Source organism: Lissotriton vulgaris, chromosome 12, assembly GCF_964263255.1.
Source record: "Lissotriton vulgaris chromosome 12, aLisVul1.2, whole genome shotgun sequence".
Taxonomy (NCBI): Eukaryota; Metazoa; Chordata; class Amphibia; order Caudata; family Salamandridae; genus Lissotriton; species Lissotriton vulgaris.
Window position 1 is genome coordinate 737,118,028 of NC_141700.1, and position 24,269 is coordinate 737,142,296.

General features: G+C 42.9%; 1 protein-coding gene across 1 annotated transcript in view; it reads right to left on the bottom strand.

Annotated features, from left to right (window-relative positions):
• Positions 1-7,432: 7,432 nt before the first annotated feature.
• The window catches only part of LOC147678455 (extracellular calcium-sensing receptor-like), a 58,806-nt gene continuing 41,969 nt past the window's right edge, over positions 7,433-24,269 (bottom strand). The window contains exons 4-6 of the mRNA XM_086945638.1: positions 19,540-19,767; positions 8,538-8,661; positions 7,433-8,355 (exon numbers count right to left, since the gene is read on the bottom strand). Coding sequence (XP_086801764.1) covers positions 7,433-8,355; positions 8,538-8,661; positions 19,540-19,767 — 1,275 coding nt within the window. The remainder of the gene's footprint in view (positions 8,356-8,537; positions 8,662-19,539; positions 19,768-24,269) is intronic.

The window sequence follows — 24,269 nt, forward strand, 5'->3', positions numbered from 1 at the left end:
CAACACAGGGCTAGGTTTAAAATGACCTCAGGCTCTCAGCAGTGCACACATGCAAGTATAGAAAGGTCTGCTGGCCACTAAACTGCCATACCCTAATATATCTTAGGGACCTATAGGGTAGGTCATGCCAATCATAGGGGTTCCCTAACACATAGTGTACCCTAATATGTGTGTATGTGTGTTTCACTGTGTTTTCACCATAGCACTGGCCCTGGGCCTGGTTAGGGAGAGACCAGGGACAGTCAGAGTCAGTTACCACCAGTACCAGACAACAAAACATGGGGGTGCCCAGGGCACAGGATGACTTTGCAACAGATCCACAGACAATCCAGCATAGATTCACCTCCTAGGAAAGGGGAAAGGTGAGCCTTAAGCAGATGAAAAGCAGGTCCTTTAATAATACTTTAAAGGATTTCATACATTTACTGCACACTTACATGGTTCACAGGGCATGCACCAATAACAAACAAGCAAAAAGAAACAATTTACTTCAGCCTACATTCGAGTATTCTTTCACAATTCTTCTACATTAGATTCGGGTGTTGACAGAGCCAATTTGTGTACATTGTATGTTATTTGCTCTGATACAGGTTGCCCTTGATTAAGTACATTGCATTCAATGAGACTAGGAAAGTCTCAATGTTTCAGTGTAAAAAGTGGTGGCTGGCATCTACGGAGAGCGGTGGGCAGGGGCAGGTGCAACTGAAATAAAAAAGTTACAAATTAAACACTTATCAAGCATGTCCACTGCTCCAGACTTCTTCTTCTGTCGATTGCAGTGCAGGCACCAGCAAACTCCCTTGATCAATCCTGGCATGGCTCACATGCTGTTAACCAGCATGAGAGCAGTGCCCTGATTGGAGGGAGCGGCCTCTCTCTGTACTCCCAAGCACACTGGAGGCCTGCACTTGCTCTCAGCCCAGCTGTCTAAGACAGCTGGTCTGAGAGGTTTAAAGTGTGCATGTCTTGGTGGCCATCGCAGGACGGCTTGCAAAAAAGACATAAGAACTTTGAACAGTGCGTAGGCAGCCCCCTGCCTACCATTCCTGTCTGCTGCCACTAAGCAGGCCCGCCCCTTCCTAACACTCGGTTAAGGATGGGATGATGGAAAATAAAATGGTAATAAATTACCATTTTATTTTTCAGCTCTGTAGCTTTGGGGGCCATTTAGGAGTGACAACTCTTCTCCACTCTAATGGAGGTGCCCCACCCTGCACACTGCCCATAATTCTTTAGGCAGTCAGTCATAAAGAATGGATGAACACAATAAAACAGCAAGGATACAATAAAGCACTGTATTAAAAATGTTAAAACTTTATTAACCCCTTGCATGCTGCCGTGATTCTGTGCCTGTGTGGCACATTCCGATCACGGGTGCGGTCATGACGGCCGGGAGCCTTCATCAGCACACGAGCACTATGTGCCATTACGACTGCCGGCCGTCATCAGCATGCAAGGGGTTAAAAAATGCATAGAATAATCAATTAAAGTAGAATAGAATAATAAAACAGATAGAACTAAAAACAACACTTTGTGGATTGCACAGAATTTTATGTGAATCTAAAGTGACCCCACTAGCCATAGAGTCAATTGTGCCCCAGTTTACATAAAGTGCAAAATTTATCCCCACAGGCTTGATACTCCATTTTACACAGGATTAAATCAAAAGGAATAGGAAACAAACAGCAGCAATAATACGGTATAGGATAATTTTTGTGTTAGAAATTTACTGTCTGCAAGACTCCCTCTGTCTCGCTTGGCTAGGTAGACTCTAGGCTGTATTTGTCCCTAAATCCCCACATGCAATATAGGAATCTGAAAACTACAAAAACTATAGGTGGATTTATGTCAAAATGCAAAATCGTATAGGCATCCAAGTACCACCTTACACCTAGTTGCGGCATACTTGGGCCCACCATTTTAAACTGGAATTCTTATAAGAAGGGCAGAAGAAAAAAGTATGCACCACTGATTTCAAATCTGCTCCGCAAGGCAGGCTGGACTGCTCTCTGGTTCTAGTGATGCCAGCCCAATTGATGGTGAAGGAGTGCAACAGCAGGGTTCCAACCCTAAACTGGATGTACAGCTTCCTTGCCAGAGAGGCTTGTATCTCATCTAGAAACTGTTTTGCTATATATCCATCCTACAGCAGAAGGAAATAAGTGTTTAGAGAACCTGCCGTGTTCGCTGTTCGGATAATACTTAGACTGAACTGAGCATAGTTTCTCTTTAAAGCTGCTTTCGAAATCAAGAGAGATACCCCCTTTGGATGAGTCCACAAGCTTTCATTCCCCATTTTCCTTAGTGTATATCTGACGTACTCAAACCAGGGGAGGTTCCTAGAGCCTATTCTGCTGAGTATGTCTTGTAACCGGTGCCGATAAGAATGCAGTTCAGGGGTGGCCCATATCCTTCTCCAGTAGAGAATAGGTCTAATTCCCTCCCCATCAGAGATTCGCCTAAGCCCCACATCCAACCTAAGCATGAGCAAGGGCGTGCTCACCGATAGGCCCCATATTTATCTCAGGAAACTATCCTATGCTATCACAAGAGCTTTCATGTTCTTGTGCCCCCATAACTCTGCTCCAAAGAGAGTAGCCCCCCCAGCTCGGTGCTTTTAATCTCAATTCTTTATTGTAGCGGTAATCAATAACAGCAATGGTCACTTGCTATGATACAATGTCACATTTAAAATGCAAGAAAAGTGCAAGGTTGCTTTAAGTTAGCGTGAGCTTGAATTCAACACTATGAAGTGGAAAAAAATGATCTCACAACAGTGGGAGGGTTCAGAGAACATGACTTTTTGGTGTCAGGGCAAACAGCTCAGTGTTACAACCCCTCCTGTTTCCTCTCTGTCACAATCCCATCTTGTGTCCTTTGCATAGTGGTGTGGCACACATGGCTCATGTTGCTTTATGTAGTGGTCTAGGGTGCAGAGCTCATGTTGCCTTTTGTAGTGCTCAAGCATGCAGGGTTCATGTTGCTTTACCACTATGGTGCCCCATACACACATGACTAATACACCCCCAGCATTGCTCAAAGCTAGTGCTCCCCCAACGCCCTCACGACTGATATCCCCCCAGCATCCTCATGACCCATGCTTCCCCAGCACCCGTAATTTCCATTATGCTTGAACCCCTGCAACTGTTTCCCACATGGCGTGAACTACTAGATTAACTACTCTTGATGTTCCTATGGCCTTGGAATGGATTTCCATGAAAGCCCTGCAAACTTCCAACAAATTCCCATGAGCCAATGGCAAGCCTTTTTTCTCACTGTTTCTCGGGAGTTGGTGTTATTTTCCACTATGCATGTTTGAGCAAATATGGTACATTTGTTTCCTGTTATTTGGTTCTGATCAGCAAGTTGCAGCTGCCTGTTTTGTGAGCTCATAGAGAGTGTACTTACACTTGTTTTTCCTAAAATTCGAGAACCTTTCAGACAGACATGTCCTCCATGTGCTGCACGTGATCTAGCCACATCCATCAAGCCTTCGAGAGTGCAAATAGATTCCACCCAAACCCAAATTGTGGCTTGGCCTTCCTCGCTTCAGATCAAGCTATACCCTTCCCACTCACTTGAAGAATAGTGCTGGAACCAAGAAGTGCTTCAGTCTCCATAAAGTCCATCTGAACAAGTGGTTCCTGTGGCATGTGCTCCATCAATGTCTGCCTCCTTGCTCCCTCTTTCACAGCTACTCTTGTCCCCCCGCATCTCCCTGAGTCAAGACTTCGAGATCTACTTCGGCCTTCAAAGAAGTTGAAGAACTAGGGTCAGTACTTGATATCATTTTAGTGCACATTCAACTTTCTACAGTAGTAAACAAAAGCAAGTATCCCGGTCTTCAAAGACTGTAAACTTTTCCTCCATTTCCTATTTTGTGATTTACTCCCGTGCTTCTTGTGTGCTTAGACTCCAGATCCTCCATATAACTGTGATGCCAGAACTGTCACCTCTCAACGATTAAAGACTTTAGTCCTTTGTTTCTCTGATGAACAGTAGTGTCAAGAGAAAGCACTTTAGAGTCTTTTGATATCTGCATCAACCTTGTATTCCACTCTGTGCTTTGAGTGTATCCCCATGAGTGCATGTAACTCCAACCTATGCTCCGAGTGCATCTTGATGAGTGCCTATAACTCCACCAATCTTAGCAGTATCACACTCCAGTCTGTGATTTTGGTATTTCTGCTCTCATGCTGAGTGGCTCACGAAACTTGTAAGTTTGTGTCATTAAAGATAATGCATGTTCATTATATGTAAAGACTTGTTCGAGTACTAATGGTGACTGCCTCCTATTGTTATTCCCAGTGTTTTGCATCATTACAAAGCCAGAGGTTCTGGCCCAGGGCACATCTACCTCACAAACGTAGATGGTCTCAAAAGTGACAAATCCTTTTAAGCACTTATGCACAGCTGCAGAGCAGATCTAATACCGCACGTCTCTCTTCTTATTTTATCCCAAATCCCATTCCTCCAAGGGCACAGTGTGGACTCTCAGGTTTCAGTTCCTGGATCTGCATCGTCCTCGGGTGGGATAGGAGGTCCAGCAGCTGCTCCATTGTCGTCTCTGTGGGTTGGACCAGGCGAGTGCATGACCCTCAGCAACTGATGGACAGTTTGGTAGACAATGAGAATATGAGGGTAAAGGAGCATGGCCAGGTGAAATTTAATGCTTGAACCCACAGACTTCCCATAGGAAGGTTACATAAAGTGTAGTCAGACCTTGCTCCTAGAGTCTACAAGGCACGGTCAGTTGTTGGACTTAGTGGTTTGTGGGTGTGGAGAGCTAAGCAACTTCAGGCATCATGCCAAGAATGGTGAGCACTGCACTGCTGGGAGGTATGGTTCAATAGCTTGCAAATACCTGTGTGTTTAAGTGGTTTTCCTGATTTGTGATATAGCCCAATGGTCTTTGAGGGGAAATCTTCTACACACCCAGAAAGACGTACATAATTATGTGAGTAGGAGTTCGAGTAAACACAATAAACTAGAAAAGTAAATGTCATCATTGCTCTCTGCCACGTGCATGACTACACAAGTGAAGTCAAACAATAAATGTAGCCATTGTTGTTCGCTACCTCTTCAGTGCTGGTCTCCACTGAATCAATCACTGACTCAGTCAACTTCGTCTACATACGTCAGTGCATGCTGTGCCATCTTGTGAGTCAAAAGCACACATAGATGGTGCAAGCTCAATCAATCAATCAATCAATCAATCAATCAATCAGGAGTTTATATAGAGCAGTCACTCACTTGTGAGGGTCTCAAGGTACCAAGGAGGGTGGTGCTGCTGATCCGTCTGGGCATGGAGGTTCAACCAGAGCTGTACATGCTACCAGGCATTGAGTTCAGAGCCAGTTTTGTTCTCCACACAGAGGCTTGGGCTTCACACTGGCCGGTCAGATGTCTACAATTGGCTTTGCTGTCTTCCCAAGGGGCTAAGGAATCCTGGTCTTCTTCAAGGGTTCGCTATCATCCTGGGACATATTACATTTTGGCTGTGTACCTTTCTTTCACCAGTCCTACCAGCTACTGTGTATGTGCTCTGTACACCTCTTATATGCCCTTCTACATTTATTTATTTATTTATTTGAGAATTTTGTAGAGCGCGCAGCGGCCCCAGCGGGGCGTCCCGGCGCTGAGAACTCTGAAAAATAGAGGTCATAGGGTCAGATGTCCAGTATTAAGAGGGGAATAGATGTGTTTTTAAGGATTTATGGAAAGCTGATTCTGTCTGACAGGTGCGAAGGGCTAGTGGGAGCTTGTTCCAGCGCTGAGAGGTACAGACCTCAAAGGTTTTCCCACCTGCCCGAGAGCGTTTGAATCGGGGAGTTTCCAGGAAATGGAGGGTATTGGAACGTAAAGTCCTAGAGTTGGCATAGGGTCGCAAGGTGTTTTTCAGATGTGCCGATCCACTGCCTTTGGATGCTCGAAAGGCCAGTGTCATGGCCTTGAACACACATCTTTTAGCTATGGGCAGCCAGTGCAATTTGCGGAGATGGGGAGTAATATGGTGTCTAGCCGGGATTCTCTCCACCAGCCGGGCGGCGGCATTTTGAACCGTCTGGAGTTTATGGCAGAGGCCTGCTGTGATACCAAGGTAGAGGGCATTGGCATAATCAAGGTGAGATATGATCAGTGCCTGGATCACAGTTTTACGGCAGTCCGCCGGCAGGTAGTTGATAAGGCGTTTTATGGTTCTAATCTTAGCGAAGCAGGAGGTAGCTACTGTTTGTACCTGATTTTTAAAGCTAAGTTGATTGTCCCAGCGAACTCCAAGATTTCTCACCGAGTCTTTGGGGGTGGGAGCTAAACTGTAATTGAAGTCCATGGAGCAGACATTATGTCCCCATCCAGGGCATCACATAGTGGCCCTATGGAACATTCCACAGCTTCAACATGTGCAAATGCAAGCCCTTGCTCTGTCACAACTGCTGTATTCTCATTGCCATTGAAACTGCTCACTCTTGGGTCAGAGGCATCAATGCGCCCTCTACTCACAGACAAATTCAGGACACCAAACTGCAAGCAAATCCCAGAAACCAATACAGCTCTGCCCTCACTCCTCTATAATTGACTTACCTTGGCTGCAATAGTAAATCGGTCACACTTAACCATGTTGTTTAGTGCAGAATTTGCACCCAACCCCAGTCTTGACCACAGATGAAAAAGCCCTAAACACATGAAACAAGTAGCAAGGCTGTGGAGTCATTGGTCATTCACGAAGACACCCCCTTTGCAAGAGGCCATCTGTAGACAATCTCAAGACTGGACTTCACACAAGCACGAGGGCACATTTCCTGATGTCACAATGTCACAATGTACTACAAGCGCAATTTAGAACACAATCCAGTAGCCTGGTGTTTGTGGCAGCACTGTCCACTTTATTGAATATCAAAATGTAATGTCTGAATAGTAAATCATGGGTAGCTGTTCTTTGAATCTACTGTTTTATGGAATGTTATGATTTCTGTATTATGGGTGATTAGCAGAATTATAAAGTATTTAACATGATTAAATGATATACCTATACATTCAAATATGAATACAAATTCCATCCATTTTGCCCATGGTGTACATCTATCTACAGCTACCCGTGCTACTGTGGCTCATGAAGAAAGTATCTGTCCCTGTACTATGGTGATTACAGATAACACACCGCCCATCATCATCAGGGCTTTTCTAAACCAGATGCATTTTGAGACTTGGATTCGGCAAAACCCAACCCAGACAGCCTAGTGTGTAATTTTCACAAAACCTGATTTTTAAGGCACAGCACCTACTTGGGTGGCCTATGTCATGGTAAGTACAGTAGTATTTTGGGGACATCTACGTCCTTACACATCAGGGTTGCTGAGAATTTAAAGACACTTTTATGAGGAAAAACCAAATCAAGCCTCATTCCAGTCAATTGCTCTGTGCGCATGTGAGCTCAAATGGCCTTTTTCACGAGCCCTGTTGTCTTTCCCATTAAATAGTCCTTTGTGTTCATATGAGGCCTCCACAGGATGATATAACATTTAGGAATAAAGATGCACGAGATCAAAGCAGAGCTGGAAGTCAAGATGGCAAAGACCTCCATGGCCACCATGTACTTGCCCTTGGTGCTGAGATAGGCCGGAATAAATGACAGCCAGACACTAAGGAAGGCCAGCATGCTGAAGGTGATAAACTTAGCCTCGTTGAAGCTGTCGGGCAGATTTCTGGCAAGAAAGGCGACTATGAAACTGTTGGTGGCCAGAAGGCCAAGATATCCCAGCATGCACCAGAAAGCGGTCTGCGATCCCTCGTTACATTCAATTATTATCTTTCCAGGCAGGGTGTGGATGTTGTTTTCAGAGAAAGGATGTGAGAGAATTAACCAAGACAAGCACAGGAGAACCTGAATAAGGGTACAGACACAGATGACCAGATAGGACAATTTGGGTCCCACCCATTGCTTCAAATCACTGTTGGGTTTGGTGGCGTTGAAGGCGATGACCACCATGATGGTTTTGGATAAGATGCAAGAGACACACAGAGCAAAAATGATTCCAAAGGCAGCTTGGCGGAGGAGACATTTCTCTGCTGTGGGATAACCAATGAAAGCCAATGAAGACAGAAAGCAAAGAGAAAGGGATAGGAGCAAGAGGTAGCTGAGGGAGCGGTTGTTGGCTTTGACGATGGGGGTGTTCCTATAAAGAACAAACAGTTGCAGAATCCCAAGTGGTATCAAGGAGCTGAAAATGCAGATGGCTGTCAAGCAGGATCCTAGAGGCTCATCATAGGACAGGAACTCTGTTGTCTTTAGGATGCATTCGTCCTGTCTGGCGTTAGGCCACTGATCCCAGGGGCATTTGAAGCAATCTGTAGATCCTAGAAGAGATTTATCAACACATGTAATCATGACTATTATCTAATATTCATAATATTGATATTAGTAATACATCCATGCACATAGAGCATGTGTTCCCATTTTGGAAAAGGACTCCTGAATATATCTGATGTCTGGTAGTCTGATTTTTGGAAGCCAGTTGCTAGCTGTACTGGTCACTCACCTGTCTGATTGGAGATTTCCCCTGGAGGACATGGGAAACATAGGAAGCAGCACACAGCCTCCCCTTCCCTAGCTGCTTTTCTGAATCCAGGCACACAGCTTTCACTGCATACAGAGACAGGGACCTGTTATCAGAAAAAAAGTAACTTACTCCACAGCTAGATAGATACATTTGTCAAAGTCTAGCTGTCATGTTCTCTCCTCAAACAATCCAGTGTCTCAGCTCAGCTCCATATCGGAGGCTTTATGTTGAGCCAAAGATGAGCGGACTACACATATACAACTGCTGTAGCAATCGAGGCATTTTGTTTCTGGACAGATAGTGCAGCATCCCTATGGTTGGAGTGAGTAGCCTCCTTTCGGCAAGGTCCCAACACCCGCCTCTGAGCTAATGGTTGGATTTCCTGACTCTGTTCTCCTATGCAACAGTCACCATGTAAGATTGCAGTAGTGGTTGGACTCCCCACTTGGATCTAACACTGTGAGGTGGTCCGAAAGGGTGACAGTAAGTTGGTGGTGTACCTTGTACTGCCACGCTGACAATAACCTGGGCTCCCCTTAAAGAAAGTGTGCGCAATGCCAGGGATTTTCTAATGTCTGCCACCTACAAGCCCTAAAATTATGAAGGAAAGGATTCTCCCATCACCCTTGAACACGGGAACCCTGGAAATCCTTAAGTTTACCTTCAATGTTGTGCATAAAAGAACACAGCAAAAGGTGAATCTCTAGCATCCGGTCACCACTACCAATAATGTGTGGGGTATCAGCAAAGAAATGTCTAGGATTGTCTTCTGCTAGGTGGCAGTTGCTCCACCACAGGGAAAATTATTGTTATTATAATAGTTTTGACCCCACCTGAAGTGCAATGTATGCACAGTAGTGCGTCCAAGAATAAGAGGGATTCCAAGCTGCTGGGGCATCTGCCAGTGACTCTGACAAGTGATAAAGCAGGTCCATCAGGTAGAAGGAGGCTATGAGCACCACAGTTTTGACAACACTTCAGCCCTGTCTTTTTTCCCGCTAACTGGGAGGAGAAGCTACTGCTATTTGTGATAGGAGCCTGACAAGAGTGTGGAAGGGTTAAGATTATATTTTGAGAGTTTCGCTGGCAGTCTTCATAGAGGGCTACATCCCCTATCTACCTCTTGTGAGGTCCATGTATATTTCTATTTACATCATACAGAAGTGTAATGAATGCTAGTGATAATTATTGTAATTCTACAACCAACTACATGTTCCCCTCTTTTCTTTACAGTCTCAGAGAAAACATTAACCGAATTTCCCAAGTTCTAGCTGGTGATCCTGTGGGTCCAGTAGGTGTCATAGTCCTACTGCTTAGCTTACTTTTTTTATGTGTTCTTTCTCACTGATTTATTTTATATTTAGTTTTTATTTTGCCAGTACTCCTCCCTGGTGGGATGGCCTTTCAAGTGGGAGGGGAGCTGCTCCACTCCGGTTTGATCTGAGTTGCCCTCCTTGTTCTATCAGAGTTGTCACGCCATAGCCATGCCCCGTTTAGGGGAAGCCTATTTAGAGATGCAAGCTGCGCATCCATACTTGGTCTCAGCTCCTGAGTGGAGCATTTTACATTCCTGACGCTCTGCATCTGCTTGTCAGCTGCTAAGGAAGTGACCAACTTTAAGGTCCAGAAGTACGGCCCTTTTTTGCACCCAGAAACGGGAGATTGGCCTGTTTGTGACCACAAACAAGGGTCCTGGCATGTACAAACTCTGTTTTCCGAGTCACTGACTAGCAAAATAGCATTTGCGACTCTCGCTATTAGGAGTCTCAATGTCATGTACTATTGTTTTGCTAGCGCATTTGCACCTGCAAAACACTCGCAGTTTACCACCTTCTTCAACTAGGTGATAAACCCCTTTGTGAGTGTCTGCGAAAATATTTTTTAAGAGCAGGCAGTGGTCTCAGGGACCATTGACTGCCCTTAAAAAATGAAACTGAAAAGTTAAATTTTTCTATTTTAAAAGCATTCCGTTTTCCTTTAAGGCAAACAGGCTGCATTTTAAAAAAAAACAGCTCTATTTAAAAAGCCGTCAAAGACATGATGGTCTGCTGACCTCATCAGGCCACCATCCCTGGGAGTGCTAGCCAAGCCCTATTGGGTCGCATGAATATTGATGAGGCATGCAATTTGTGACCCCTTTGGGAATCGCAAGCAGTGTCTAAGACCTCTGTTGTATATTCACTTTAGCGCATCTAAAGTATATTTGTTGTATTTGTTAAAATGTATATTAAATCTAATTTATCTACTAAACTATATTTATTATTTGATATTTATTATTTTATATATATACTTGAATGGATTGGGCAAGCATATAATTAAATTAACCATAATAAGACATATGACTTTCATTCAGGCATGGATATGTCTAATCTGGTATGGGGTTCACTGCCAGAATATCGAAACCTAAAATATCCCCATACCAAAATACCTAGGCTCTTATTTATGAGGCCTTGCGTCAGTTTTGCGCCGCCGATGCGTCACTTTTTGTGACGCACCAGCGGCGTAAAATATGCGCCTTGTTGCGCCATATTTAAAAAGTGACGCATCTAGGTAGAAGCGTCACTTTTTAACCCCCTGCGCCACATTATACCTGCGTCAGGTATAATGTATGCAGAGGGGGCGTACCCCCTCAAAAAGGCTCGTAATAGTGACGCAGTGAAATCTATGAGATTTCACTGCGTCACTTTTAGGATGCTGTTGCGTCAAAATCTTGCGCCTGCCTCACAGCAGGCGTAAGACTGACGCAAGCCCTTTCACATGGGGCTTTCCCCATGTGAAAGAACGCATTGCTGGAGTTGCGTCACTTTTGTGACACACTCCAGCAATGCGTCATTTTTGCCCTTACAGATGCGTCAGAAATACTGACGTATCTGTAAGTCCTTGCGACATGATGCGTCATACATTAAATATGACGCATCATTGGTGTCGCAAGGAGTGCGCAGTGAAAAGTGACGCATCGCTGTTTTCACGCAGCGATGCGTCACTTTTCATAAATGAGGCCCCTAGTTTTAAATATAGATGTCAAAAATATCTACATCTTATATTTTTAATGGTAAGTATAAAAATATCAGAAACGAAATATTGATGTCAAAAATATAGTTGCACAAAATATTGTTGACCATTGAGCAAATTCTGGACTTGAAAAATCTTTTTTTGATCTCATTTATGATCTAGAAGAGAATATAGTAACTGAGAGCCAAATATTAAATGAGCTAGGTAGAGAAACAGTAGGACGCACACCAAGTGGCATAAAAAAAAGTCTAAATATTGCCCCAATTGTCTCCAGGCAATAAAATAGATCTCTTTTCAGATGCTGTCATGCAAGATTTGGATAATTTACAGAAAATATGCAATAATGGAAAAAAGGAAAATCTATCTGTTAAAGAACGTGCTGCACTAAAAATGCTAATGGATGATGATGAAATGATTATCAAGCCCACCAACAAAGGTGGCAACATAAACATCCAAAATCGATCCAACTATGTAAAAGAAGCGCAAAGACAGTAGAGAGATACAACAAAATACAATAGGTTACAGGACAATCAGATCAATAAGATGATATCAGAATTGGAAAAGAGTCTTGTGAAATGGAGCGATGGGGGCCAGATAAGTGAAACGCAATTCCAATACCTACGGACGGAGTATCCAATGATACCAACCATATTCTTCCTTCCAAAAATACACAAAACAATTGTGGACCCTCCAGGTCACCCAATTGTGTCTGCCTGTGATTCCTTATATGAGAATGTGTCAATATATGTGGACCAATATTTGGCACTGATGGTCCAAAATCTCAGTTCATACTTGAAGGATACTGTAGATTTTTTGCGGATTCTTGCTAATACCGCTTGGAATGAAAACTACATCATGGCCACAATTGAAGTGGTATCCCTATATACATCGATTCAACATCACATTGGCCGTGATGTTTCTTACTATGATTGAGCTGTGCTTAAACAATAATATGTTTTTGTATGATCATGACCTATATCAGCAGCACTGTGGGACTGCCATGGGCTTTTCCTTTTTGCCAAACTATGCCAATTTAACAATGGGGTGGTGGGAGAAGGAAATTGTCTGAGGGCCTGAGAATCAAGATGAACTAGACAAAGTGTTATAAATTGGTTATGCGACATTGGTGATTTATTTGTTATCTGGAATGGGAAAACAGGAGTTCTTGTCCTATTTCAACGAGTTAAATCAAAATGAGATTGGATTGGACTTCACTCGTACAACTACCAGCACCGCAGTTAATTTCCTGGATACAACGGTATATATAGATCAAGGGCAGATTCAAACAACATTATTCAGGAAAGCTACAGTGACTAACAGCATTTTGCATGGCTCAAGTTTCCACCCCAAACTTCTAAAAAACAGTATTCAGAAGAATTAAACGGTGCTGTTCTAAAGATGAAGAAGCCAGAAAGAACATTTTGGAAAGTGCACAGAGATTCAAAGCAAGGGGATACAGACCAAGAGACCTTGACAAGAGTCTACAAAAGATTGAAAAAGTAACCGGGATGGATACCTTCATTCCTAAAGTTCAAAAAGATAAAGACGTCACCACACAGAGCGGGGAAGCGCAGAGACTCATGCTAACGTATAGTAAGGAGAGTGCCAAAATTGTTCAGATTGTACATAAATACTGGCCCTTACTGAGTAGTGACCAGGACATTGGTTCAATGATTGGAGTAAGACTGCAAGTAACATACAGGAAGGCACCTTCACTGCAAGACACTTTAATCCAAAGCCATTACCAAACTAAAATGAAACCGTGTTGGTTGGATTCAGAAAGTGTAACAAGTGCCAGGCATGCAAAATTTGAACTAACAAAACAGAAATAGTAGACCATGAAGGAAAAATCAGAATCAAGTATAAGATCTGGGGCCAGATGTAGGTTATGAAGATTTGCCGATTCTAAAATACTGAATTTTACCGATTCAGTATTTTAGAATCGGTAAATGGGATGTAGGTATTTATTCGGTAAGTATTACTGAATCGGTAAGATTCGGTAATTACCGAATCGGTATTTACCACCAACTTATAGTTGGTGGTAAATAACGAATCCTTAAAGCACATAAGTACTCCTAAATGTGCTACCAACATGACATTTACCGATTCGGTAAATACCGAATCGGTAAATAATGATTCGGTAAATACAGAATCGGTAAATACAGATTCTGTATTTACCGAATCATCACCTACATAGCAAATGGCTCAATACCGGTCGGTAAGCCTGAAATTTACCGAATTTCGGGTTTACTGACCGGTAATGACCCACCTACATCGGGTCCCTAGTGTACTACACAGTACGTGGTTTATGTTATCCAATGTATTTTGAAAAAACGGATCTTGGAACACATCTGTGCGATAAAAAACAAAGATCTGAATTATGCTACGGCCAGACACATGGCGATATGTCAAAAGAATGATTGGAGGGCCATGGAATTTTTTGGTTTGGTCACTATCCCAGCGAATGAAAGTGCAGGGGATTGAAAGAAAAAATTAAGACAGTTGGAGTCCAATTACATTATTAAGTTATGAACCAAGACCCCTAGGGGGCTCAATAATGACGAGGAACTTTATATCCACCTATAAAATGGTTCATACCATCAGAACTACACAATGCCTATAGGGAATTGTTTCATGTATAATATCTGTATGTTCTGAAATGTTGCTAGTTAATAAGGGTGACCTTTGGCTGGTCCATATTGTGAGCCATATTTTGGATCGAGCCGATTTATAACAAGGTAGAATGCTCTCGAAAATGAACTGTGTGCATTTGATACAGGTATTTTGCTATGTTTGTTTACATTTAAATAGTTATCGTTTTATTTGATTTTCAGTAAGATTTGATGGTTTCTTAAAGACCTATGTTTCACTAACGTTATTAATGATCGAAGGGAACAACAATGTGGTGTACAAAACATTGGAGTAAGAATTTTATTTGTGTAAGTCAGTGTATCGTGGGTCACTGAGACTCCATCACAGATGCACTCTAATAAGATTAGTTTTAGGGTGCTGAGTTACAATACTCAGATTTATTAATGAGTGAGTTACTATAACTCAAGTTCTGTGATACAAAATCGATCGCTTCAAAACACTGTCACTGTACATATTATAGTAGATATAGCAGCTGTGATATATTATAAACTGCCAGTGAGGGTCAGGGGATCTTTTACAGTATACACGTTGTGAAAAGACCATGGAAACAGAAAAGTCACTTCAACATTTGATCAATGAAATTCGATTTGTTGTAAGTATATTTTTTCACTGAATGTAGCATGTGAAATGGAATGACGCCTATTTATATATTGAATTCATTACACCCGGTGCTTTACAGCAAATAATGTCTGTTGTTTATGAGGAGAATTGTTGTTTAATGAACTACGACCCCCAGAAAGCCTGATTATAGGCTAAGATGGGCTATGTATGTAAAGGTGTATTGTGGAAAAAAAAATTCCAACTGTGAGCAAGGCCTTTGGCCGAAACACATCAGTGTGATTTTGATTTACAGACTGGGTCCTCTTGGTTAATGAATAAATAACTGATGACCTGCATACCCTGAGTGCAGTATTTCTTTATTTTCAAAATTGACTAAGGCAACGGATTCTGCCTCACGTTTGCTCCTGCCGTTTAGCGCTCTGGCTGAGGGTCCAATTGCTGAAAAAAGAAAAAATATATATAAATATATATATATATATATATATATATATATATATATATATATATATATATATATATATATATATATATATATATATATATATATATATATATATATATATATATATATATATTACCTACTGGCGGTCGCCAGTAGGTAGTTATAGTAAGGATTATTTTGAATAGGGAAATCGCAACATTCTATTGGGAATAACTTTAGAGCCGGTTGTCGAATCTGCCTGAAAATTTCCTCAAATTTGCCTCGCGGCGCTCCGGTCCTTCCCTGAAAGTTTGGGGGTGATTCGTCAAGCGGGGGCCGAGATAAAAGGGGGGTCCCAAAACGTGTTTTCCCCATGTTAATTTCCATAGGGCGGTCGACCTCACTTTTAGCCCGAACGGCTGAATGGATTTCCACCAAACTTGGCAAAAATGTAGGGACTGGTAGCTAGATGTGCCTTTGCTATGTCTCAAGATATGTGCTCCAGTGGATTTTGAGTACTTTAGGTTATAAAATATATATATATCTATAAGCGCGGCCCAGTACGCGCACCGGGGCGTGAACCAGCGCGCTACGCGAGTTCGCGCACGGAAACCTGATTGGCTCTTGGGTGTCTGTCAACATTCTAAACAGTCTGGAGCACCCGCAATCTTGTGTCTCGGTAGGATCGAGACACAAGAGGTGGCAAAAACAAAGGGGGAAATGACCAAAAGGGGGAAGAGTAGACCCCCCCTGACCTCCTAGATTTGATGTGGGGGCCATAAAAGGGCCCCGCGGGGCAAAACATTTTTTTTTCGATTTGCGCGGGGGGAGCGCCCTGTGCGCGCACCAGGGAGCGAACCGGGGAGCGTACCAAGGGGAAAAATGAGTTTTTAAAAAATTTAGCCTTTTTTTATAAATTGGAGGTAGTTCTAAAAAGAACAGTTTTTTTTTCTTCTTTTTGTTGTTTTATATTTTTTTTAATGTTTTTTTGAACATTTTATACTTTTTTTGGCTTTTATGGGGAGAAAAAAAAACCAGGGAATTGTAAACGGCTCAACTGGAGCAAAAAAAATCAGGAAAAAATAATTGGTTTTTGGGGCAATTGTGGTTGTCACCAGCATGGTTGATGAGCTTTATGCTTTGCTCACCATAGGTGATGGTTTTACCACAAAATATACAAGTGATCTTGTATTGCCCAAACTGGGGTTGTATGTTTGGGACCATCTCCCTTGTCTCTGGTCCCGATGGAGTGGGTGTCTTTCTTTTGGAGGTGCTGGGTGAAGATTGGGGAGGGTTTGTGGCCAGTTCTCGGACCTCTGCCGCAGCATGGTTGTTGGGATGCCTGCGCTGTATGTGGCGAATCATGGTGTTATTGCCAAATGAGTATTTCTTGTTAGGGTTCCCCCTTGAAATTTCAATGCCACAGATTAGGCAAGTCACCTTTGGCGCATTCACTTTTTTGAGGCCACTTGGGATTAAGCATGAGCGGATTTTGCGGATTGGCAATCCGCGAATTTGCGGATTTGCAAACTCGCAATCCGCAAAATCCGCGAATTCCCGCGAATTTGCGGATTTTTTTTTTTTTTTGTGTTCGCCCGTGTTTCTGCCAGTTCGCGAGGGTTTTTACAATTTCGCAATTTGCGAACTTACCTGTCGGGTCGCAAGTTTTGCGAACTTGTTGTTTCTACGTGTCCAACCTGTTTGGGACACTCTTCTTCATCACTGCCACTCTCTGTCACCACTGCCACTCTCTGACTACTCATGCCACCCTCTGGCCCACCCATGCCACCCTCTGTTTCATCACCACACCCTCTGGTTGTCCAGTGTACATTATTTTTGGCAAAGCACACCTTCCCTGCCTCAAGTGACCTGAATTAATTTGGGGCTGATTAATGTGTCACAGAATATTTTTTTAGCTGGCACCTGCTTCCTTAGTGCGCCCTGATTAGTGATCTTTTGCACTTGCTAAGTGCTTTCATTGTTGCAAAATTAGTTACAACACCTGCCCTGCCCCAACTGACAATAATGAATTAGGGGCTGATTAATGGATTTTAACTTCCAGCCTGGCTCCTGCTTGTCTCCCTTAGCTGTAATTCAGGACCTTTGTGGCATATGTGTAACTATTCTGAGGTTCAGAGCAGGGTCACATAATAGTTGCAACTGGCAACTGAACTCTGGAGGGGCCCCTCAGGAAGCACTACAGGAAATGGCTACTAATGATGAGCCTGAACTTTTGAACCTGGTAAGTAGTTACTTTCAGTTTTGCTAAAATCGTATTTCTGCAATTTCGCACTTATTCGCGGGGCGCGAACTCACGCGAACAGTGCGAGCAGTGCGAGCAAAATCCGCTGCTCGCGGATTTGCGGATTTTTCAGGAAATTCGCAAATCTCGCGGATTGCGGATTTCCCGAAAATCCGCAAAATCCGCGAGCGGAACGGATTTTCCGCCCATGCCTAGGGGATGGAAAAAACTCCCATATAATGTGCTGCTTTGGCCTATATGGGGTATTGTCTTCTGGCCGGAACTTGCGCTCCTGCAATGCACTGCTGATGACATGAGTGATGTAATATGTGACGTCATCAGCAGTGCATTGCAGGCGCGCAAGTTATAGTGAGTCCAACTAACTATTAAGTGGGAATTTCAATGGTTTTATGTCAGTAAAATTTCCAGCTAACTATAACTGGTGTCAAACCTATGTTTTTTTCAGTGAATTTAATAGGTTTTTTAAATGCTAATTCCTAACTATAACTGGTGTGAAACCTATGGTTTTTTCAGTGTATATATATATATATATATATATATATATATATATATATATATATATATATATATATATATATATAACGATAATTTTTGCAACTATATTTTTCATACCAATATTTCTTTTCTGATATTTTTATACTTACCATTATACATATAGGACGGCAATATTTTTGACATCTATATTTAAAACTCGATATAGTGGTATGGGGATATTTTAGGTGTCGATATTCTGTCAGTGAACCATGAAGCAGTCCTGTGTTCCTGAATATTGATATGTGTATCATCGTATACAATATATGATTTTATAATATATCTTTCACACATTTGCATTAACGGTGCCAGTGTTATTTGTTTTGCTATTTATGGTCAGTATTTAATGTATGTGAATATTTGATTGATAGTCCTAAAACACTGTGGACAAAAATAGTTGAAAAGCAATTGTCTCTCTTATGGCAGAACCTCTGTCTGTATACTGTCACAATTCCCAAGGTTCTGCATGATACTGGAATACCTCATTGATACTTATGATTACTATCTTGGTGGGTAAGGTTACTTCATCACAAACATGATGGCTAACCAGTCCACCAAATTCCAATTCCATTATATCCTATGGGACTTATAGTACGGAGGACGGGATGTCCATCACGTTTGTGACAGATTATCACATACATCAATATTGTAATCAGGCCCTAAGTTTATAGTTTGTAATTTTTATGTGAAGCTGTATCTGAGTTACAAACCCCGCTTCTACCATCTCCTGGAGTAATCCTGGAGGATTCCAAATTGCTCCTTCTTAACAGTTCATTACAAAGGGAGTACCTTAGTTATCCAATTTGGAGTGCATTAATAACACAGACCGTGAAACAGTTATAGAAAACAACTGGTCAGAATGTGGATATCGACCAGTAACTAGTGGGTCATGGGACAAGAATAATAAAATTGAATCTCTTGGTATATTTTTATCACTTGGGTATTATAAACATATGGCTTGTAGCCTGCAAGTGGCTCAGATATATATTCTGTCTGGAGTTTTATGGGTTCAGAGTTGAATGCATACACAGAGAAATAAAGAAATGATATCCCAAAGCTGAATCATGCATATGTTACCTGAGCAGAATTTAGCGCAAGTTCTTTGCATTTACAATGTCTAAAGCACTAACCTTAACTCCACATTTTCTGCGTTAGTGCATTAACTGAAAAAAACACAGCTCAGAAACAATACTGTATTGGATAGTAATTGCCTTTCTCTGGTCCCCTGCTTTATGTCTGGAATGATCATCTTACACAAGGTCATTACATAAAATGGCTCCAGTGCTGAGCATTTTCATCTACAAAATATTGCTTTCAGATGTGTGGGTCAAAGTAAGCTAAATAGGACTACATCCCAAAAATGTATTAGGCTATCACAAACGTATATTGCAGGAAGCTGAGTTCATTGTGACCTGGAGGTTGATGTTCATATAGTACCACTACAACTTAATAACTGCGATTATTGCAACCCAGAGACCAAAGCACCTTCTATGGTTCAGGGGTTCCTTAGCACCTTCACAGCAGGGAAAGTAATACTGTACCTGAGAGTACCCGGGAGGCCACTGGATAGAGCTGGTGTTGAAGGCGAGTCTTTGGCCCTGGGGAGCAGTCGAGTCGTAGGCTCCAATTCTCACACTCTGGAGAGCTCCATTGGGAGTCCTGTGCCAGTTCACAATGTCATACTGTGCAGGGACTTCACCTGTCTGGCTGAAAAACAGCGCCTCTCCTGCTTTATTTTTGAATTGCACATTCTTAACATGGTGTAAGAGCTGAAAGAGAGAAGCAATTATTGAGCACTTGTGTAATGCATTTACAGTATTTTAGTTGCTGTACTATGTACAAACTTGCTGGGCTTCCACAATTATTATTTTTTTTTATTTCTGAATGAATGAAATACAGCAGAACAGCAGACATATGCGAAGTTGAGTTATTTGAGATTGTCCTACATTAAATCCCATCTAAATGTCTTCTTTGTGACACATTCAACTGGTGGGAAGGCGAAGGCTGCACAAAATAACAATGGACAGTGTCCCATATGCTCTAAACCCTGACAAGGACAGGCACGGAGCTCCTTATGGCAGCTCCTAGGATGGGTGTAGCCCGCTAGGGGCTAGACAGTGTTTAAGGTAGGTGCATGAGGCTAATTTGTTTGACTGATGGTGAATCCTGCAGTAGTGATGAAAATGTATCAAAACGTGCTAGTTTACCAGCAGATGCATGATGTTTGACTGTCCAATATAGAAGGTGCCCGGGGTAGCAACAGGTGTAGTCAGTCCCCCCCCACGGTCTACTTTGTGAGATGGAGCAGGCCAGGACAGAAAGGTAGGTTAGGTGTAGGGGAGGGGGCAGGTGTTAGAAAAAATTCTTAAAAGAAGGGAAGGTAATGAGTCAGCCTCTCAATGACTCCTTCACCTTGGTGGGGACAGGGAAAGTTGATGGAGGTCCTGGGCGAATGAAGGAATGCAGGAGAACAAAGCTGTTTGCAGGAGAACTTTGAAAGGTAGGAGATAAGAGTGGTAAGGAGACAGGGATGGGAGGATGACAGATCAGTGATGGTCAAGGAGGGGGAAGAAGGCAAGGAAGGGAAGCTGCATAGGAAGAAACTACCATATATGGGTTTCGTAATGCTCCTCGGGTCTCAGTTATCAGATGAGACAAAAAACAGGATTTGGAATCACAAATATGTTAATGTGTTTAAGATAGACAGAGGTCAGGCAGCAGCACTGATGCTGCTCAACCTGACTGCCGCCTTTGATACGGTCAACCATGAAATCCTGCTGAGAAGATTGAGTGAGGTCGGGGTGAGAGGCTGTGCCTTACGATGGTTTCGCTCTTTCTTGCTGGATAGACAGCAGGCAGTGTCCCTCCCCCCTTTCCAATCTGCCTTCGCTCACGTGCTGCATGGTGTACCCCAGGGATCGGCAATTAGCCCCAAGTTTACCTTGGAAGCTCAGGAAGCTGTTTCGCAATGATTACGTCCCTTCGCAAAATCTTCCCCTTATTACCTTCTCAGGCACGTGCCCAAGTGGCAAGGTGTAGTATTCTCAGTAGGCTTGACTACTGTAATGACCTTTTGCTTGATTCCCCAAACTTCCTGTTAGACAGACTACAAAGGATCCAGTCAGCAGCTGCCAGGTTAGTTTTAGGGCTGCCTAAAAAATCTTCTGCATCTGCTGCTTTGGCAAAACTTCACTGGCTCCCATTGGGACAGAGAGTGCGATTTAAATCTCTCTGCCTTGTCTTTAAAGCCCTTCATGGGATAGGGTCTGTGCTTTCGCATAAGAAATTTGACTGGTACACCGCTACAAGACTGCTCCACTCGTCATCGGCAAGACTTGTGAAGGTACCAATATTTAGGAAAGTCAAGTCAGGGGGTAGATCTTTTGGGGTGGCAGCGGCAAGACTGTGGAACAGACTCCCCTGGGAGATCAGTCAAATCAGGGAACTCCTTCCCTTCAGGAAAAGTGTAAAAAACTGGCTGTCCCCCAAGAATTAGTTGGCCTGACCCTGTCTCCTAGTCACCTCTGCCTTTGAGTTGCTTAGCGCCAGGATGCCTGCAAGGTGATTGTGCGCTCTATCTATACTAATATAATAAAGAGAGAGCCCAAACCTTTGAGGCGGGTAATCTCAGGAACCACAGCACCAATCACAACACCCAATACAGCATTGGAAAGGGCAGTTGCAGCAGAAGGACATAGTCTATGCAGACGCACACCATATACATTTAAAAGGTAAAATAACCGTGCCAGCAAAGTAGTCCCTTGTGGGCGTGTCTGCGTTGTGCTGTGGGCGTGTGCTGGGGGCGTGACCAACGCTGGGGGCATGTGGTACGTTCCGCCCTTCATGCCATGTCTCATATTGTGTGCTCTGGGCGTGTGCTGGGGGCGTGGCCATGTGCGGGGCGCAGGATTACGGGAAAAAAAGTGAGCGTTGTGCCCAATATTTCATTATTTTTTCTTCCCAGGTTCTGTACATTCCAGCTCCGGTTGTGCTTGCCCCGCGCTCCCAGTGACGTGCACCTGCTTCACTGTATGGAGGTCAGGCATGGCGCTATTCCCAAGGGCTGGAAGGAGCGCAAACAGGGGCCATTGTGCAGGAAATGTAATCTCGCCTTAACTTCGGGTGACGCCTAAAGCGCACACTGGAGATTTTCCACTTCTGTTGCGCACAGGCCTCGCGCCAGGCACATCCGGACACAAGGCCCGCCTCCACGGAAATAGCAAGAAAGGGATTATTCCTCCCCCGGGAATATGTGATGATATTCCGCAAACCAACATCACGCATACCATCACTCCGCAATTTTTATAACGCAGGACTATTACTCCGCAAAGACATCATTTCTAAAACTTTTACAACGCATATGACTTTATCACGCATGCCATTATAACGCAAATGCATGTGTGGTAGTCATATACATTGTAAAAGTACATTATTAAAACATCAAATATATGTTTGTATATATGTGTATATATATATATATATATATATATATATATATATATATATATATATATATATATATATATATATATATCACATCAAACAGGTACGCACAATTGAAGGAAGCCACTAGAAGTAATATTACATTCTTGGTTTATTCCATGTCTTGCCAGCAAGCAGTGAATAAGTTCAGTCCTCAAAAAGTCTTTCAGTGGCCATACGCGTTTCAGGACAAACCAAATCCCTTCTTCAGTGGCCGATGTGGCGGAGTTTCTGAAAGTACATTGAATGGCGCACTTTAATGAAGTTCCAAATAACTACCACAGTGGGCGTGGCCTCGCAGGGACACCTGGGCATTGTAGTGCGGCAAAAAAGTTTTGTTCCCCAAGTGGGGCGGCTTTCACTCCCTCCATACCAAACTAATCATTATTTCAAGTGAAATCGAGGCACTGTTCCGTTCGCTGCGTGCCCCGCTTTCCAGACAGGAACCAGTGTCAGCAGGCTGCACCAACCTGTTTGGCGCCGTTCCTGCACTTCTCCCCGTAACTGCAAACAACGGGATGTCGCTTGCACAGTTATATATACATTTTTTAAATTTAATTAAAACATTTATTCTTTTAAATTGCATTATTTATATTATTTTTATTTATTATTTTATGTGATTACCCTTTACACCCTGAAAAGTAATCCCACTCTGCTCCCTTTAAATACCCCTGCACCCCATAATCATAACCCACACTTACTCCTTATAATACCCCAACACCCTTAAACACTAACCCATCTTAACCCTATAAATATACCCTGTACCCCAAAACCCAAACCTATCCCTAAACCCTGAAAATACCCCTGTATCCCAAAACCCAAACCTAGCCCTGAACCCTATAAATACCCCTGTACCTCAAACCCCGAACCTACCCCTGAACCCTAAAAATACCCCTGTACTCCAAAACCCAAACCTAGCCCTGAACCCTAAAAATACCCCTGTACCCCAAAACCCAAACCGACCCCTGAACCCTAAAATACCCCTGTACCCCAAACCCAAACCTAGCCCTGAACCCTTAAAATACCCCTGTACCCCAAAACCCAAACCTACCCCTGAACCCTAAAAATACCCCTGTACCCCAAAACCCAAACCTACCCCGAACCCTAAAATACCCCTGTACCCCAAAACCAAAACCTAGCCCTGAACCCTAAAAATACCCCGTACTCCAAAACCCAAACCTAGCCCTGAACCCTTAAAATACTTCTGTACCCCAAAATCCAAACCTACCCCTGAACCCTAAAAATACCCCTATACCCCAAAACCCAAACCTAGTCCTGAACCCTAAAAATACCCCTGTACCCCAAAACCCATACCTATCCCTAAACCCTAAAACTACCCCTGTACCCCATAACCCAAAACTATATCTGAACCCTTAAAATACCCAAACACCCCAAAACTAATACCTCAGTACCCCAAAACATATACCCCTATACCCATACTTACCTTATCCAAACATTAAAAAAAACATGTTTTTACCATTCATGCATTTAAACAAAATTTCGTTGTAAATGTATGTGTGGTAAAAGCATATAAAATGTAATGCCATGCGTTATAATGGCATTGCGGAGTCATGGTACTTTCATAATGAAAGTATGCGGAGTGATGGTATGCGGAAAGAAAGTAGCAGAATAACGGGTGTTTACCCTCCCCGATAAGTACATTGGTGGCACGGCGGCCCACATCTCCAGCAACATACTCATATTTTTTCACCACCCATTTGAAAAATGCACAGATCTCTCTCATTGATGGCCAGCACCGACATACACTTTTAGACACACCTCCCGCCAC